The sequence below is a fragment of the Entelurus aequoreus genome, linkage group LG16 (assembly GCF_033978785.1).
Source record: "Entelurus aequoreus isolate RoL-2023_Sb linkage group LG16, RoL_Eaeq_v1.1, whole genome shotgun sequence".
NCBI lineage: Eukaryota > Metazoa > Chordata > Actinopteri > Syngnathiformes > Syngnathidae > Entelurus > Entelurus aequoreus.
The window spans coordinates 51,636,290-51,656,303 of record NC_084746.1 but is presented as its reverse complement, the minus strand read 5'-3'; the positions used below and the strand labels follow the sequence as shown (position 1 = coordinate 51,656,303).

The 20,014-nt window shown below is 39.0% G+C and overlaps 1 protein-coding gene across 2 annotated transcripts in view; it reads left to right on the top strand.

Moving 5' to 3' along the window:
* The window catches only part of st6galnac5a (ST6 (alpha-N-acetyl-neuraminyl-2,3-beta-galactosyl-1,3)-N-acetylgalactosaminide alpha-2,6-sialyltransferase 5a), a 170,797-nt gene continuing 150,783 nt past the window's right edge, over positions 1 to 20,014 (top strand). For both annotated transcript variants that reach the window (XM_062023295.1, XM_062023294.1), the window contains exon 1: positions 1 to 138. In XM_062023295.1, the coding sequence (XP_061879279.1) occupies positions 124 to 138 (15 nt within the window). In that variant the 5' untranslated portion in view covers positions 1 to 123. The remainder of the gene's footprint in view (positions 139 to 20,014) is intronic.

Sequence of the window (20,014 nt, the reverse complement as noted above, 5' to 3'; positions counted from 1 at the left end):
CGCGGACCAGACCGAGCAGCAACGAATCCCACGACAAGCGAGGCGCAGCAGGACCCGAACCTGGACCATGAGAGGAGGTGGAACCAGGCGCACCGAGCCGTCCTGACAAAAACTCGCAGAAAGATGAAGACACCGCTGGTAAATGTTTGATATTTGTCTTTTTAAAAAAATTTTTTTTTTTAGGACAAGTCCGCCCCTCAGGCGAGTGTTCGCTCCTAAAGCTGCGGTGTGCTCCGGCAAAGTGCTCTCCAAAAGCCATAAGCTCGGGGGATGGAAAGAGTAGGCTCGGAACAATGGACCGGCCAATATGTGCCTCATTTAGCTTTGTTTTCTGCTTCAACTTGGAGAAAACACGTGGGTGCGTGTCGCAAAGTCCTTTTAATTGGATGTCAGTAAAAAAAAAAGCGAAACTAAATGTCGTAAAATCAGGGGTCGGCAACCCAAAATGTTGAAAGACTAATATTGGACCACAAATACAAACAAGTAATTGGTCTGGAGCCGCAAAAAATTCAAAGACTTATATAAGTGTTTTAATGAAGACAACACATGATGATGTAAGTGTCGATATTAGCTATATTAGTATAACAGGGTCAATTATGTCTTGTAAATAATGTATTTTATAATGCTTTATTATTGTTATAATTACACAAAATGTGTAAGTTACATGTAAATACCTGGATATTGTTCAATGTTTTGTCAATGTGGAACCATTGTCTCGTTGTCCCTCCTACTGCAATAATTACTGTGACACCTGTCTTTTTATATGCGTTGGACACGCCTTCCAACTTCCCTTTTGTCCACGATAACGGGAGAGGTAGGCGTGCATGCGACGACAGAAATATTGTCATGTTAAGAATTTAAGTTCACTATCTTTTTCTGTATTATATTTGTGTAGTCTCAACTGTCTATGTGATGTCAAGGCTTGGTTAGCCCAGAATTTTTTAATAATGAATGAGGGAAAAACGGAAATTTCAGTTTTTGGTCCGGCCCTCACTGACTTGGGACCATTGCAAAATCATGTGCGTCCCAAAGTCACCAGCCTTGGCGTCACTATAGACAGCGATTTTAAATTTGACAAACAAGTCAATGGCGTTTTAAAATCGTGTTTTTATCATCTTCGTCTTTTAGCAAAGGTAAAACCATTTTTATCTTTTAACCTTTTTGAACAAGTCGTGCATGCTTTTATTTCAAGTCGCCTAGACTACTGCAATGCACTTTATGCTGGCATTAGCCAAAAAACTCTCTCCCGGTTGCAGTTAGTCCAGAACGCGGCAGCACGACTTTTAACAGGGGCCAGGAAACGTGAGCATATAACCCCAATTCTTCGGAGTTTGCACTGGCTCCCTGTTCATTTTAGAATTGATTTTAAATCCTTGCTGTTTGTTTTTAAAGCTTTACATGGACTGGCACCTCAGTATATCTCGGACCTCATCCAAATTTACACTCCTGCGCGCGCTCTGAGGTCCGAGAGCCAGCTCCAGCTCGTGGTGCCCAGGACGAGACTTAAAACCAGGGGAGACAGGGCCTTCTCTGTGGTCGGCCCTAAACTCTGGAACACTCTGCCCCTCCATGTTCAAACTGCTCCCACAGTGGAGTGTTTTAAGTCTCGTCTAAAGACCCACTTTTATTCTTTGGCTTTTAACACTACGTGAGTTGTGTGGTCTTCTGTCCTCTGTTGTCCTGTGTGGTTAGGGTTAGGGTTATAAATTTTGATGTCTATTTTACTGTTTTAATTGGTTTCACCCTTTAAAATCGTTTTTAATCATATTTATTTTTTATATTGTCTCTGTATTGGTTTTCTATTCATTTATTCTTTGTTTTTATTCAGTCATTGGTGTAGCATAATATTGTTTTTTAATATTGTTTTTAATATAGTTTTTAATATTGTTTTTAATATTGTTTTTAACATGGCTGTGCAGCACTTTGGAAACATTCTTGTTGTGTAAATGTGCTATATAAATAAAGTGGATTGGATTGGATTGGATTGGGACTTGACGATGGAAACAAAGTTATTGACGACAATTGTATGTTCTGTATTGTCAGGTATGTTTATTTCACTGTTGTACTGCCCTTTTGTCCACGATAACGGGAGAGGGACTTGACGATGGAAACAAAGTTATTGACGACAATTGTATGTTCTGTATTGTCAGTAAAGTGCAGCTGAGCAATCCATGGTGTCGGTCGTGTTCCATTAAAGACACACAACGCAGAGGAAAAGACCACCGGTTACATTAGCCTACTATCAAAATGACTTTTAAAGTCTTATATGAGTGTTATAATGAAGACAACACACGATGTAAGTTGTTATGATTGAGTTCAAGGGTGGACCCCGGGATGCAGAGAATGGAGGCAAGGTATGCGATAGAAATGAAAATACCGTATTTCCTTGAATCGGCGCAGGGAATATAGTATTCGCACGTCTAGAATTACTGCCGGGTCAAACTCGTTTCTCAAAATAATTAACGCATGCTTGGCCTTATCGCCGGTTCATTATTGACGCCGGATCAAATTCGTTTCGCAAAATATTCATTTTATTATCGCATGTCTATAATTTTCGCCGGGTTAAACTCGTTTCGCTAAATATTTAGCATAGGTCTAGAACAGGGGTCGGCAACCTTTACCACTCAAAGAGCCATTTTGGCAAGTTTCACAAATTAAAGAAAATAATGGGAGCCACAAAGAAAATTAAAATGAAAAACACCGCATACAAAGCTTAAACGCTTTGTGCTATGTTAAAGGCCTACTGAAATGAATTTTTTTTATTTAAACGGGGATAGCAGATCTATTCTATGTGTCATACTTGATCATTTCGCGATATTGCCATATTTTTGCTGAAAGGATTTAGTATAGAACAACGACGATAAAGATTGCAACTTTTGGTATCTGATAAAAAAAAGGCTTGCACCTACCGGAAGTAGCGTGACGTAGTCAGTTGAACATATACGCAAAGTTCCCTATTGTTTACAATGATGGCCGCATGAAGTGAGAGAGATTCGGACCGAGAAAGCGACAATTTCCCCATTAATTTGAGCGAGGATGAAAGATTTGTGGATGAGTAAAGTGCAAGTGAAGGACTAGTGGGGAGTTGAAGCTATTCAGATAGGGAAGATGCTGTGAGAGCCGGGGGTGACCTGATATTCAGCTGGGAATGACTACAACAGTAAATAAACACAAGACATATATATACTCTATAAGCCACAACACAACCAGGCTTATATTTAATATGCCACAAATTAATCCTGCATAAAAACACCTGCGTGTTTGTTATGCTAGCTCCTAGCTCCTCTGCTAGCTCCTAGCTCCATAGAACACGCCAATACAATTCAAACACCTGATCAACACACACAATCACTCAGCCCAAAAGACCGTTTACCTAACCCAAGGTTCATAAAGCTTATATATTTTTAAAAAGTTACGTACGTGACGCGCACATACGGTCAAGTTATCGAATGTTTAGCAGCCAAGGCTGCATACTCACGGTACCTGATATTCAGCTGGGAATGACTACAACAGTAAATAAACACAAGACATATATTTACTCTATTAGCCACAACACAACCAGGCTTATATTTAATATGCCACAAATTAATCCTGCATAATAACACCTGCGTGTTTGTTATGCTAGCTCCTAGCTCCTCTGCTAGCTCCTAGCTCCATAGAACACGCCAATACAATTCAAACACCTGATCAACACACACAATCACTCAGCCCAAAAGACCGTTCACCTAACCCAAGGTTCATAAAGCTTATATATTTTTAAAAAGTTACGTACGTGACGCGCACGTACGGTACGGTACGTGTTATGCTAGCTCCTAGCTCCTCTGCTAGCTCCTAGCTCCATAGAACACGCCAATACAATTCAAACACATGATCAACACACACAATCACTCAGCCCAAAAGACCGTTCACCTAACCCAAGGTTCATAAAGCTTATATATTTTAAAAAAGTTACGTACATACGCAAAAAAAAGCCAAAGCTGCATACTCACAGTAGCACGTCTGCGTCTTTGTCATCCAAATCAAAGTAATCCTGGTAAGAGTCTGTGTTGTCCCAGTTCTCTACAGGCGTCTGTGTATCCAAATCAAAAGTCCTCCTGGTTAGAGTCTCTGTTATCCGAGTTCTTCCATCTTGACTGCATCTTTCGGGAATGTAAACAAAGAAGCGCCGGCTGTGTACTGTTGTGGCTGACTACGTTCGAAAAATACGTCCATTTCGCACCGACAACTTTCTTCTTTGCTTGCTCGGCTTCCTTCTCCATAATGCAATGAACATGATTGAAACAGATTCACGAACACAGATGTCCAGAATACTGTGGAATTATGAAATGAAAACAGAGCTTTTTCGCATCGGCTTCAATGTGGAAGGCATACCCGTGTTCGCCGGGCCACGTCACACGCATACGTCATCCTCAGAGGCGTTTCGAACCGGAAGTTTAGCGGCAAATTTAAAATGTCACTTTATAAGTTAACCCGGCCGTATTGGCATGTGTTATAATGTTAAGATTTCATCATTGATATATAAACTATCAGACTGCGTGGTCGGTAGTAGTGGGTTTCAGTAGGCCTTTAACCAGGGGTCTCCGACACACGCACCGGCACGCACTTTTATGTGGAAATTTGATGTTAGTGCGGCCCGCGAGTTTTGAATAAATGGCGCTTGATAGCGTCATACTTGCCAACCCTCTCATTTTTCCCAGGAGACTCCCGAATATCAGGGTGTGATGACACTGCTTTTGGCGCCCTCTACAGCCTGCCCAAACAGCGTACCTGCTTGACCTCATGTAGAATGCAGTTTCAGCTTGCTCACGTAAGTGACAGCAAGGCGTACTACCTCAGCAGCCACACATCTTACACTGACGGTACCAATACCCAGAATCCCATGCAGCCCTAACTCTTCCACTCAACCAACGCACGGAGAGGGGGGGGTTGATGTGTGGGGGGATTTGGTGGTAGCGGGGGTGTATAATGTAGACCGGAAGAGTTAGGGCTGCATGGGATTCTGGGTATTGGTTGTGTTGTGTTTATGTTGTGTTACGGTGGGATGTTCTCCAGAAATGTGTTTTTCATTCTTTTTTGGTGTGGGTTCACAGTGTGGCGCATATTTGTAACGTAACAATGTTAAAGTTGTTTGATACGGCTACCGTCAGTGTAAGCTGTGTGGCTGATGACTAAGTATGCTTTGCTGTCTCCTATGTGTGCAAGAAAAAACAAAACATACAACATGTGGTGGCACGCTGTTTGTAAACGCTATAGAGGACAATTACTGCAGTGCAATTAGGGCACTCCCTTTATTTAGTAATTAGTGTGTAAATATGATTATATTTTCCCTGGGAGTTATCTATGACAGACACTGAGATCCATAAGTCTCCTGGGAAAATCGGGGGGGTCGGCAAGTATGTAGCTGAGCCGCATCAGAGTGGTCAAAGAGCCGCATGCGGCTCCGGAGCCGCGGGTTGCCGACCCCTGGTCTAGAACTTCCACAGGGTCAAATTCGTTACGTCACGAGTGACGCTTTACCTGTCCTCATTTTCAAAATGGAGGAAGCTGCTTTCAGTAGCTTACAATCGCACAAAGGAAAAAAGATAAAGAGCTATTCAGTAGGATTTAAGGTCCAAGCTATTGAATACCGGTACAGTATGCTAAAAAGAACAGTAAGCAGCTATGTTTTATTAATATACCGTAGCTGCGTGTGTCAAATACTGTATGAGTCATGAAATGACTCCTGCCTCCTGGTGGTAGAGGGCGCTGCCGCACTAGTGATCCTTCTTGCGACTTCCGGTACTGCAGAAGAAGTGAACACACGCAGCAAGACATTTTTTTTCCCTCTGCCTGAACTTTTAACAAGGAGGATTACATACCGGTATCTAAAACAAAACAGTTTTCTAAACTGGACTTTCAATCGAAGCAGGAGGTTATAATTAAAGGAATATCTCCATCGAGACAGAGAGACTTTTAAAACGGAAGAAAGAAAATAAGGAAGACTTCCATAAACAAGTTATCGATGCTTTTGGTCAGAAGGAGCTGCAAATGGACTCCATTTATAAGTACAGGTAAGACCATAATAACGTTTTTTTTTATTAAATATGCTTGTCATGATGGTATGCTTACATCACACTCAAAGCACACGCCTAAATTTACCGCATTCCTTTTGGTAAACGCCGGAGTGAGAAGAGGTTTTAAAATAATTACCGCATGCACGGCCATCCCGCCGGTTTCCGGTAAACGCCGGAGTGACAGGAGGTTTTAAATTAATTAGCGCCCCTGCGGCTATTCAAGGAAATACGGTATTTAATAGGTGACGGCGGACCTACGTCACTTCCGCCTACCAATCCCCTAGCAACCGGGAATTCGTTGAAAACAAACCAGCTCACAGCGAACACAGCATTGACAGAAAAAGCATTTAACGAGTGTTGTGGCTTGGAAGTCGGCGTTAAATCCTTCATTTACGCATTTTTACTTATTCGCATATCGTGTGAAAAAACTAAAATGTATTATTTGCGTCAGACTCGTCTCAGTGAACTTTAAAGCTTCTCAGGCTTAGCTTAGCTCGCTAGTTAGCTTAGCCTGCGCGCTACTAAGAAAGAGACGCGGAAGTTATCAACAGCAAGATCAAGTGTTAGTGTATAAAATATTGAGCGATTTGAGGGCTACATGTATTGTTTAAGTACAACAAAGGAGAGTTTAAACAGAGAAGGGGGAGGTGGCAAAATAACCTAATAAGGAAAGTAATACCAAGATTACGGGTAACTAATACTGGAATGTCCGGCAAAAACCCCCAAAAGAAAGCAGACTGACCCCTAGTAGCCTGGTCCTTGTAAGTTGTAGCTTTATGAAGGCGCAGTACAGCAGGCGAATAATGTACAAAATATATGTCTTTGTATTGAAAAGTCTTGCAGACAGCATTTTGCGACTGTCTTGAAAAGTTGATTAAATGGCAACATGAAAATTATAGGGTTTATTGGTTTTTAAAAACCCAACTGTTAAGTGCAAATTTAAACGAAACCGGTTTTCGAAAATAGCTAGCTAGGCTATAGACCAGGGGTCACCAACGCGGTGCCCGCGGGCACCAGGTAGCCCGTAAGGACCAGATGAGTAGCCCGCCGGCCTGTTTTAAAAATAGCTCAAATAGCAGCACTTACGAAATAAAAAAAACATTACAAAAATAAAAAAAACATTACAAAAATGACAGACAATTGGCTGACATGTCCAACTGTTTGGTACATAATCAGTGTAAACCAGGGAGTCCAAGGTCATTTGTGTCATAGTAAAAGTGCATATATGAGCTGCCTCTATTTTTAAAATTGTATTTATTTACTAGCAATCTGGTCTCGCTTTGCCCGACATGTTTAATGACAAAACTCAAATAGAATTTGAAAATCCAAGAAAATATTTTAAAGACTTGGTCTTCACTTGTTTAAATAAATTCATTATTTTTTTTTTACTTTAAATTTGTCTTGCTTTCAGAAAGACAAATTTAGAGAAAAAATACAACCTTAAAAATGATTTTAGGATTTTTAAACACATATACCTTTTTATCTTTTAAATTCCTTCCTCTTCTTTCCTGACAATTTAAATCAATGTTCAAGTAAATGTATTTTTTTTTATTGTAAAGAATAATAAATAAATTGTAATTTAATTCTTCATTTTAGCTTCTGTTTTTTTGACGAAGAATATCTGTGAAATATTTCTTCAAACTTATTATGATTAAAATTCAAAAAAATTATTCTGGCAAATCTAGAAAATCTGTAGAATCAAATTTAAATCTTATTTCAAAGTCTTTTGAATTTATTTTACCATTTTTGTTCTGGAAAATCTAGAAGAAATAATGATTTGTCTTTGTTAGAAATATAGCTTGGTCTAATTTGTTATATATTGTAACAAAGTGTAGATTGGATTTTAACCTATTTAAAACATGTCATCAAAATTCTAAAATTAATCTTAATCAGGAAAAATTACTAATGATGTTCCATAAATGATTTTTTTAAGTTTTTGTCTTCTTTTTTTCGGTTGAATTTAGAATTTTAAAGATTCGCAATTGAAGATAAACTATGTTTCAAAAATTAATTGTCATTTTTTTCGAGTTTTCTCCTCTTTTAAACCATTCAATTAAGTGTAAATATCATTAATTATTAATAATAACATAGAGTTAAAGGTAAATTGAGCAAATTGGCTATTTCTGGCAATTTATTTAAGTGTGTATCAAACTGGTAGCCCTTCGCATTAATCAGTACCCAAGAAGTAGCTCTTGCTTTCAAAAAGGTTGGTGACCCCTGCTATAGACTATATAGTATATACCGCATGTTATTTTTGTACAACAACAACTTCAGCTGTCGAACGTTATAAGGTACAAATTCAACAAGTACAACATTAGCACGGACGGTATAGCCAAGTTGTGGTTAAGAAGGTGGATTTTTGTTCCTTATATTTACCAGAAACGAAGTGATCCGAACACACGACCCGGGACTTTGGGGGACTCCAGTGAGAACCGTCCTCGTTTTCCCGGTGTAAAGCTGCGAGCCATTTGTCTCGTCTCTGTGGGCTTTTATCACGCTTTGGCAGAACAAAATACAACCTTTGTTTTCCCTGTTTCCAGTTGTGGTTAGCACAACCAAAAACAACACCGTTTTTCGGCATTTTGGAGGCAGAATGACGGGTTTAACCAGCGTAGGTCGACAGGTTAAAGAGTAATGGCAACGGTTTGTTTTCAACGCCAGTCTGGTTGCTATGGCTCGAAGAACCCGTATGTAGCTCAGTTGCCCGGATGTCGGCCCTCACCTATAAGTCCAAAATGGTAACTAAGGGTGATGGGGCAAAAGTGCACACCATGGGAAATATAACAAAAGTAGTCTCTTTCAGAGGTTGGCGGAGCAAAGGCCAGGACGCACACAGCGTGGCAAAACAAGTCCTCTCAAAACAAGGTGGCTAGGAAAACAAAAACACAACGAGGTCAATATTACAGAAATATGCGAAGGCAACATACCAGGGAAGCAGAATCAAGGTAGCACATGTCAGAGCGGAGTTCAGGAACAATAACCGGCAGGGACCAGCTGGTGGAGACGCGCTTAAATGCTACCGGGAAGTGATTAGCAGCTGGTGTGCCTCGTTGGGGACAAAAAACTGGGGAAAGAAACTGACAAACCAATAGAGAAGGCAGGGAGAAGAGAACAAACACAACAGTAAGTGTCTATATTAGCTATATTAGCATACTGTCAAAATGACTACCGTATTTTTCGGAGTATTAGTCGCACCGGAGTATAAGTCGCACCTGCTGATAATGCATACTTAAGAAGGGAAAAAACATGTATAAGTCGCACTGGAGTATAAGTCGCATTTTTGGGGGAAATTTATTTGATAAAAGCCAACACCAAGAATAAACATTTGAAAGGCAATTTAAAATAAATAAAGAATAGTGAACAACAGGCTGAATAAGTGTACGTTATATCAGTGTTTTTCAACGTTTTTTGAGCCAAGGCACATTTTCTGCATTGAAAAAATGCAGAAAAATGCACCAGCAGAAATCATTAAAAAAGGAAACTCAAGTTGACAGTAAAAAGTCGTTGTTGCGATTGTTGGATATGACTTTAAAGCATAACCAAGCATGAATCAATATAGCTCTTGTCTCAAAGTAGGTGTACTGTCACCACCTGTCACATCACACCCTGACTTATTTGGACTTTTTTGCTGTTTTCCTGTGTGTAGTGTTTTAGTTCTTGTCTTGCGCTCCTAGTTTGGTGGCTTTTTCTCTTTTTTTGGTATTTTCCTGCAGCAGTTTCAAGTCTTCCTATGAGTGATATTTCCCACATCTACTTTGTTTTAGCAATCAATAATATTTCAGTTGTTTTTATCCTTCTTTGCGGGGACATTGTTGATTGTCATGTCATGTCCGGATGTACATTGTGGACGCCGTCTTTGCTCAACAGTAAGTCTTTGCTGTCGTCCAGCATTCTCTTTTTGTTTACTTTGTAGCCAGTTCAGTTTTAGTTTTGTTCTGCATAGCCTTCTCTAAGCTTCAATGCCTTTTCTTAGGGGCACTCACCTTTTGTTTATTTTTGGTTTAAGCATTAGACACAATTTTACCTGCACTCTGCCTCCCGCTGTTTCCGACATCTACAAAGCAATTAGCTACCTGCTGCCACCTGCTGATATGGAAGAGTATTACACGGTTACTCTGCCGAGCTCTAGACAGCACGGACACTCAACAACAACACATCATTTGCAGACTATAATTACTGCTTTGCAAAAAATATTTTTAACCCAAATAGGTGAAATTAGATCATCTCCCACGGCACACCAGACTGTATCTCACGGCACTAGTGTGCCGCGGCACAGTGGTTGAAAAACACTGCGTTATATGACGCATACAGGGTCAGGTCGCTCAAGAGAGTGCTACTGGTAACATGTAAACTTGTACTACCTGTTCCATGGTCGAGTCGTCGGCGACTAAACTGGCTCCCCCATCAAGTGTACTTGATGGGGAGGGTGGCTAGGCACCCAGCAGAACAAAAACAATATCTGTCAAAGGGTGGATGAGCACAAGAGTGCCAACGGCCATCTAGCAAGTTCCAGTACACCAAGCTTTAAGCATGACTAACCCCAGGACCCAAAAAACCCACCTACCAGGAGTAAACTAGTCATGATGAAAAGTTTGGGAGAAGGAGCTACACAAGGGAGACAACCCTAACAGAAAACAAGACCTCCACGGCTGAACAGGCAACTGTGAGGGCAGATGAAGGCTGCAACAGACTATAGAAGTGCTGTTTGTCTTGGTTCTCCTTGCCACTTCTTAATCTGCCAAGTGCTGTGTGTTTGACGAAGCGCAACTTCAGATACATAAAAAAAAAAAAAAAAATCACAGGCGTCCCCTATCTTCTAACAGAAGAGGAGCCAGCAAGCAAGCAAAATATGAGGCATAAATAACCAACTGAGAACGTGCCTGGTATGTTAAAGTAACATATTATGGTAAGAGTCATTCAAATAGCTATAACATATAGAACATGCTATACGTTTACTAAACAATCTGTCACTCCTAATCGCTAAATCCCATGAAATCTTATACGTCTAGTCTCTTACGTGAATGAGCGAAATAATATTATTTGATATTTTACGCTAATGTGTTCATCATTTCACACATAAGTCGCTCCTGAGTATAAGTCGCACCCCCGGCCAAACTATGAAAAAAACTGCGACTTATAGTCCGAAAAATACGGTATGTCATACTTAGGGATGATGTTTGATAAGAAATTATCGAGTTCGAGTCTATTATCGAATCCTCTTATCAAACCGATTCCTTATCGATTCTCTTATGGAGTCCAGATAGGTTGTTGTATATGGAAAAAAACACACAATATTTGGTTTAACAAAAGCTCACTTTTATTATATAAGAAAACAATTTAATCTAATAAATAAATATTGACTGTTACCCCCCTAAAAAAATAAAATAAAATAAATAAACATTGACTGTTGTTACCCAAAGTATATTAAGTGGGATTTTTCAGAAAAACAAATATATACAGTAACACAAAAACAAGCTGTCTCTGTGATCACTATAGGTGTATAAATAATAATATAGTGTTAAATAAAATCAGTCCCTTGGGCACAAAACTGGAAATAATACAGCTCTCCAAAAAGTGCAATTCTGCTGCTATTTGACATAACTGCCCTGCGATGAGGTGGCGACTTGTCCAGGGTGTACCCTGCCTTCCGCCCGATTGTAGCTGAGATAGGCTCCAGCGCCCCCCGCGACCCCAAAGGGAATAAGCGGTAGGAAATGGATGGATGGATGGATGTTTATGATGCTTTGACATTTTTGCACTTTAAAGAACGAAAGAAAATTCTATGAAGAGAAAAGTTCTTTGCAAATGTGGTTACAATGCTAAAAAATGACAAGTTAAAGCTAAAAAAAAAGAAATACACTTTATTGAGATAACATTATTTCTTTATAGGGGGAAAGATGTTATGAGCTAGGGAATATAACAACTACACTACCCAGCATGCAACGGGAGTGACGAGCGTGCGCGGTAGCCCCGAATAGTGTTGTTGCATGTCGTCACCCGTGAAAGTAAACGTCAAGAACTCAGCCGTCTGCATTATTTATAATTAGACAGACAACACATATACAGTGTGAAAAACAAAAGTTAAAAAAGGGAGATGTGTTGTATATATATGTATGTGCTGCGGTTGTTTTAAGAAGGTTGCGACAGCTGCCGTAAAGGAGGTGCGTTGCTAGCCTGGTTGCTATGTTTCCGGTGGGTCGTAAAAGTGTTCTTCATGAGTTTGTACCCTGCTCAAATCTCTCAGTAAAGTTATTCATTGGATTATACCTTTTGTTTTGAACTTTATTACACCTTGGAGCGCTTTTTCCCGTCCATTGTTTTCCTGCTTTCGCTATCTGCGCCTAATGACTGAGCTACGTGACTGATTTATTGTGATGTCACACGGAGCATTTCTGGTCGGGACGGGATTCGTTCCGAGGGATTCGAATAAAGAACCAACTCTTTTCTTTACTATAGTGGTCTCGATGACGGGTACCGGTTCTCAAAAAGGGATTCGAGTCCGAGGACTCGGTTATTTTCTTATCGAACAACCGGGAAAACCGGTTTCGAGTATCATCCCTAGTCATACTTGCCAACACTCCCGAATTTCCCGGGAGACTCCCGAATTTCAGTGCCTCTCCCGGGACAACCATTCTCCCGAAAATCTCCCGATTTCCGGCCGGACAACTATATCGGGGGCGTGCCTTAAAGGCACTGCCTTTAGCGTCGTCTCTCACCTGAAAAGGAGACTATTATATATGTCTCCGTTATCCATAGGTTTATCTATAACCCATAAAGTAGGCAGGCACGGAGCTATTTCCTAGCGTGTGTTTATTCCAGCCGGCACGTTAATACACTGACACACAACATCCGGATTCCCATCATGCATTGCTTCAAAACTACGGCAAGTTGTAATGTCCAAAATTTCCAGCCGGACAAACAATATTGGGGGCGTGCCTTAAAGGCACTGCCTTTAGCGTCCTCTCACCTGAAAAGGAGACTATTATATATGTCTCCGTTATCCATAGGTTTATCTATAACTCATAACACGGTGGCCGAATGGATATAGTCACTCATGAACGGTCAGAGAAGCACAACGCAGTATTATGGGCCACCTTGCAAGCAACATTCCGTTCTCATTTGCTGATGTTTTCAACAAATCCGTGAAGGATATGTTCCCGGATTCAGAGATCGCTCGCCAGTACTCAAATGGCAGAACAAAAGCTACTCAAATAGTGAAAGGTAAGTGTTATTTTTTTTTAAAGTCAGCAGCAAGTACAGTACAGTTAGTAGAACAACTGTGTTTTCATTACTGTGTACTGTACTCTATATATATATATATATATATATATATATATATATATATATATATATATATATAAGAATTACTTTAATTTCAGTGAATTCTAGCTATAAATATACTCCACAGTGCACCTTATAACCTGGAGCACCTAATGTACGGAATAATTCTGGTTTTGCTTACCGACCTCGAAGCAATTTTATTTAGTACATGGTGTAATGATAAGTGTGACCAGTAGATGGCAGTGAAACATAAGAGATACGTGTAGACTGCACTATGATGGCAATATGACTCAAGTGAACAACACCAAGATTTTATATGTTCCATTAAAAATATAACACATTACACACGGCGCTCAAAAATTTATCAAAAAGGTTTTAGTACGACTTTGGTAAGCTATGAAGGCGCTGATCTGTAAAACATAATCCATGCAACATTTTGACCAAAGAACCACCATTACATGTTATGTAGACCACAAAGAAGTGTTTTCCATTTAGAAAAGAAAAAATAATAATATGACTCCTTTAATGCGCCCTATAATATGAAAAAGGATTGAAACTAGACCATTCATCGGCAGTGCGCCTTATAATCCGGTGCGCCCTATGGTCCGGAAAATATAGTAATAACAGGCACATTCATAAAACATGTAATTTTTACATATTTTTATCTTTTTAAGCATATGGCGACGCATTAGTTTCGTAGATGCATGACCAATTTTCTAGGTTTATGTCCACAACATTTTTCTATCCGGGTGAGAGGCATGATTTATAATATAACATATATTTTCACCAGCTAACAGTCAATCATGAGCAGCAGCTCAGTATGTCAACACTGCAGCTACACAAGCTAGTTAGCTCTAGTTTGGCTGCGTAAATGCTCATAATAACAATATCACTAATACTATTCAGATTATGGGTTGTAAATGAAGTATTGTTGGCGCTTTTTGGATGCATTTTTAGAATGACTCCCATTAGCACCATTGCTAGCCACCTAGAATGAGCCGATCATTACAAATTAGAAAGCAAAAAATAAATAAATACTTACTGTATTTTTCGGAGTATAAGTCGCTCCGGAGTATAAGTCGCACCGGCCGAAAATGCGTAATAAAGAAGGAAAAAAAACATATATAAGTCGCACTGGAGTATAAGTCGCATTTTTTGGGGAAATTTATTTGATAAAACCCAACACCAAGAATAGACATTTGAAAGGCAATTTAAAATGTCTAAAGAATAGTGAACAACAGGCTGAATAAGTGTACGTTATATGAGGCATAAATAACCAACTGGTATGTTAACGTAACATATTATGGTAAGATTCATTCAAATAACTATAACATATAGAACATGCTATACGTTTACTGTCACTCCTAATCGCTAAATCCCATGAAATCTTATACGTCTAGTCTCTTACGTGAACGAGCTAAATAATATTATTTGATAATTTACGGTAATGTGTTAATCATTTCACACATAAGTCGCTCCTGAGTATAAATCGCAACCCTGGCCAAACTATGAAAAAAAACTGAGACTTATAGTCCGAAAAAATACGGTATGCGTTCTTGTCTCTCATAAGGATTGTGAATGATAGGAAAAATTCCAAAATAAGTGCAGTTTCCCTCTCAGGGGATTGTACTAGCATTATCGATTTGCTAGATGTGGGAAGGGGGGGCTCCCGATTCAATATTGTTATTGGATATGGGTTTGACTTCAGCAAAAAACAAGTATTGGATTACATCTAAACTCTCTGATACAAACGCTCCGATACACGCATGTCCTACTTGTGCAAAGCTGGACAGACAGTTAACGTCTAAATGTCTTCCAGTAAGCATACAAGGTTGATCTTTTCATGTATTTTGGTCAAGCCAGTTACAAAAAGGTAACCATGGTATGCTATAGGCTACTAGGACCTAGCAACTACGCAACAGCTCAGCACACAATAGCACACAAGCTAGACACACATGGTAAATGTCCTTCATTGAACAATATTGCAGTCTAAAACATCACATTTGTCAATATAAACAGGTATCAAATAATTATAGTTGCATATTACTTACAACAAAGTCTCCAAGGCAGAAGTGTTAAAAAGTATCCGGTAACAAACGTGTCCGCATCATTCCGCTTACTGTGTCATGAGTTTAACTTTATTGTGGCCACTATCACTGCTACCACTTCACCTACATTTAAAGACAGCATACGTCTATTCCAGATGGTTAATAATAAATAGGTTAGTGTTTTAATACACATCATTGTTCTCTGTTTGACTAATTTTACTTTATCATACCTTTTTGAACATTTCACACTACAAAGTAACAAAAGTATACATGATTCCTACTGATATTGTATTGGATCAATATGGGTATCGGCCAATTTTGTGTCAGAAGTGAAAAAGTTGCATCGGTACACCCCTAAGCTAGATAAAACGAATCGTTGTGTTGCCTGTAATTGCTATTGTGGAAAGTAATTGTAGTGAGGTTCTCTTGTTTGCACATCAACACGTTTGCATCCTTGCATTTTATGTAAATTAGGAGTTTGATGAAGCCCACACTTGTATTGCCAAAAATATACGACTACATTATCATGTCACTGGTTTCTCTGCCTGCCAGCAACCGGCAGATGTCGCTGATGTTCCTGTCGCTTAAACAGGCTGCAAAACAGGAAGCATAGGCAAGTAGACAGCAGTGTTGTTTGCTACTTCATCCATCCATTTTCTACCGCTCGTCCCTTTTGAGGTCGCGGGGGGTTCTGTCGAGTAAAACTGTTTGCTTTGAAATGTCACAGTACGGATGGAAGGTGAATGGAAGGATGCTTAGGCGGGTGTATTTGATTTGATTAGTCTACTTGGCAGCCAGCAGCAGATGCTCTCGTTGCCTGAACGGGCTGCTGAAGAAACCTATCTCGGAAGTAAAAACACGAGGATAATAGTGACAGCTGGTGCGAGCCTGACATTTGGAATATACACTCAAAATGTTTGCAGTACTGTATAGACGCACTAACAAACACATGAGCGGATGGATTGGTGTGACGGTTAATTCAGCGCCTCAACGTCCACATGCGGGTCATTTTGCCACCTGCTTATGTTTGTCAACGAATATCAGCCGGCTTCTTTTTGTGTTACTTGTGATTTTAAATGTAAATACGTCTAGCCCTGAGTTGCTTTTTCTGCACAAAACAGTCCAGTGTTTCCCATAAACTGCCAAGATACCTGTGGCGGTGGGGGCGTGGCTATGGGCGTGGTCACCGTGACATCATCGAGTAATTTGCATAATTTACTACAATGATATGATTTTCTCTAAAAAGGCTAAAAAAATGTATACTTACTAATTAATAATAACAGTTTTGTTTTAAACGTCCATCCATCCATCCATTTTACAATATAATTACAACACTTTATGTACATATTTATATACCGATTTGAACAATAAGTTATTCACTGAAATATATTTGTTAATTGTGGTTCTTACAAAAAATATATCTTTTAAAATATAAAAGCTAAAATGTCTCTTAAAGCTCTGCCCCTTTAATTAGTGCATACTAAATAATTTAACTTTAGCCTACTACTACAACCATATTATTTACCAGCAACATAAAGTGAAACAGAGGCAGAGGTGTCCTGCCACAGTCAGTAACAAATAAACAGAAAACAGTAGTGGTCAAATACAAATAAGGCAACAAGAGAAATATCCTCCACTTCTCTTTTGTAAAGTAAATCTCAACAGCCTATATGGGCATCTACATCAACTATATGATTTGCCTGAGAAGCTGGACATAGGAATGTGCAGATCGATCAGTATCGGACGTTTTTCGTACAGAAGTACATGATTGCCTTTTAATGTCGATCACAAACGCAATCCCCTTTGGCTGACACTTTATTTATTTGTAGCAGTGGTGGGCCGTCGGGGCCAGCAAGGCCTTCTCTGCTGGCCCAACATAAATCAAAATCAGAAATTGATAAAAGTTAAAATATATAAAAGTATCCATCATATTCCGGGGTTGCTGTTTTTACATTAAAACTTTTATCCAATTGCCAGCGCTGTATGAAATCTGCCGGAGTTCTACATCACAATACGGCGGTCTGTAATGTGTAGGTGCACGGGCACGTACAGTTGACAGACAGTTGCGATAGCCAATCAGATCACGAGTTGTTGAACGTGACATAACGCCTCCTGTGAATACAAGTAAGTACCGTATTTTTCGGACTATAAGTCGCAGTTTTTTTCATAGTTTGGCCGGGGGTGCGACTTAAACCGTATTTTTCAGAGTATAAGTCGCTCCGGAGTATAAGTCGCACCGGCCGAAAATGCATAATAAAGAAGGAAAAAAACATACAGTATATAAGTCGCACTGGAGTCACATTTTTTGGGGAAATTTATTTGATAAAAGCCAACAGCAAGAATAGACATTTGAAAGGCAATTTAAAATAAATAAAGAATAGTGAACAGGCTGAATAAGTGTACGTTATATGAGGCATAAATAACCAACTGGTATGTTAACGTAACATATTATGGTAAGAGTCATTTAAATAACTATAACATATAGAACATGCTATACGTTTACCAAACAATCTGTCCCTCCTAATCGCTATATCCCATGAAATCTTATACGTTTAGTCCAGGTTGTCGGCAACCTTTACCACTCAAAAAGCTATTTTGACCCGTTTCACAAAATAAAGAAAACAATGGGAGCCACAAAACTCTTTTGAAATTTAAAATGAAATAACACTGCATACAAAGTTTTTTTTTGCTTTGTGCTATGTATAAACCAGGGGTCTCAGACACGTGGCCCGCACCTTAATATGAAAATGTAATGTTAGTGCGGCCCGCAAGTTTTATATGAATGCCGCTTGACAGCATCACACTTGCCAACCCTCCCACGTTTTCCTGGAGAGTCCCGAATTTCAGAGCAACTTTTCTCTTGAATGTCTGCTGATTTTCACCCGAACAACAATAATAAGGGCGTGCTAAGATGGCACTGCCTTTAGTGCTCTCTACAACCTGTACAAACAGCTTGCCAGCCCAGTCACATGTTGTATGCGGCTTCTGCAGACACACATAAGTGACTGCAAGGCATACTTGTTCAACAGCCATACAGGTCACACTGAGGGTGCCCTTTTAAACAACTTTAACACTCTTACTAATATGCGCCACACTGTGAACCCACACCAAACAAGAATAACAAACATATTTCGGGAGAACATTCGCACTGTAACACAACATAAACACAACAGCACAAATACCTAGAATCCCATGCATCCCTAACTCTTCCAGGCTACATTATACACCCTCGCTACCACCAAACCCCCCCACCCCCCTCCGTGCGTCGGTTGAGGTGGGCGGGGTTGGGGGGGGCGGGGTTTGGTGGTAACGGGGGTGTATAATGTAGCCCGGAAGAGTTAGGTATGCATGGGATTCTGGGTATATGTTCTGTTGTGTTTATGTTGTGTTACAGTGCGGATGATCTCCCGAAATGTGTTTGTCATTCTTGTTTGGTGTGGGTTCACAGTGTGGCGCATATTAGTAAGAGTGTTAAAGTTGTTTATATCACAACCCTCAGTGTAACCTGTATGGCTGTTGACCAAGTATGCCTTGCAGTCACTTACGTGTGAAAGCAGAAGCCACATACTCATACTTGCCAACCTTGAGACCTCCAATATCGGGAGGTGGGGGTGGGGTGTTGGGGGCGTGGTTATTTACCGCTAGAATTCACCAACTCGAGTATTTCATATATATATATATATATATATATATATATATATATATATATATATATATATATATATATATATATATATATATATATATATATATATATATATGTATGTATGTATGTATGTATGTATGTATGTATGTATGTATGTATGTATGTATGTATGTATGTATGTATGTATGTATGTATGTATGTATGTATGTATGTATGTATGTGTGTGTGTGTGTGTGTGTGTATATATATGTGTGTATATATATATATATATGTGTATATATATATATATATATATATACACACATATATATATATATATATATGTGTATGTGTATATATATGTGTATATATATATATATATATATATATATATATATATATATATATATATATATATATATATATATATATATATGTGTATGTGTATATATATGTGTATATATATATATATATATATATATATATATATATATATATATATATATATATATATATATATATATATATATATATATATATATATGTGTATATATATATATATATATGTGTATATATATATATATATATGTGTATATATATGTGTATATATATATATATATATTTATGTGTATATATATATTTATGTATATATATATATATATGTATGAAATACTTGACTTTCAGTGAATTCTAGCTATATATATATTTATTTTATTTACATAAAAGAAATACTTGAATTATCTATCCATTAGATGGCAGTATTGTCCTGTTTAACTTCTCCGTTCATGACTGAGTATATCATTTCGGCCACCGTGTTCAATGGAGAAGTCTGTTCTACATATTTACAGGCAACATACACCTTCCCCTTCCAACTGTCCTGGATGAACTGAAATTCTGGTTTCCATTCGTTTTGGAACTTGCAAGCATATTTATATTGTGGGAAAGCGGACGTGAGAATAGGCTGTCCCCACTCAGTCTCAGGTCCGCATTGAGCTGGAGGGGGCGTG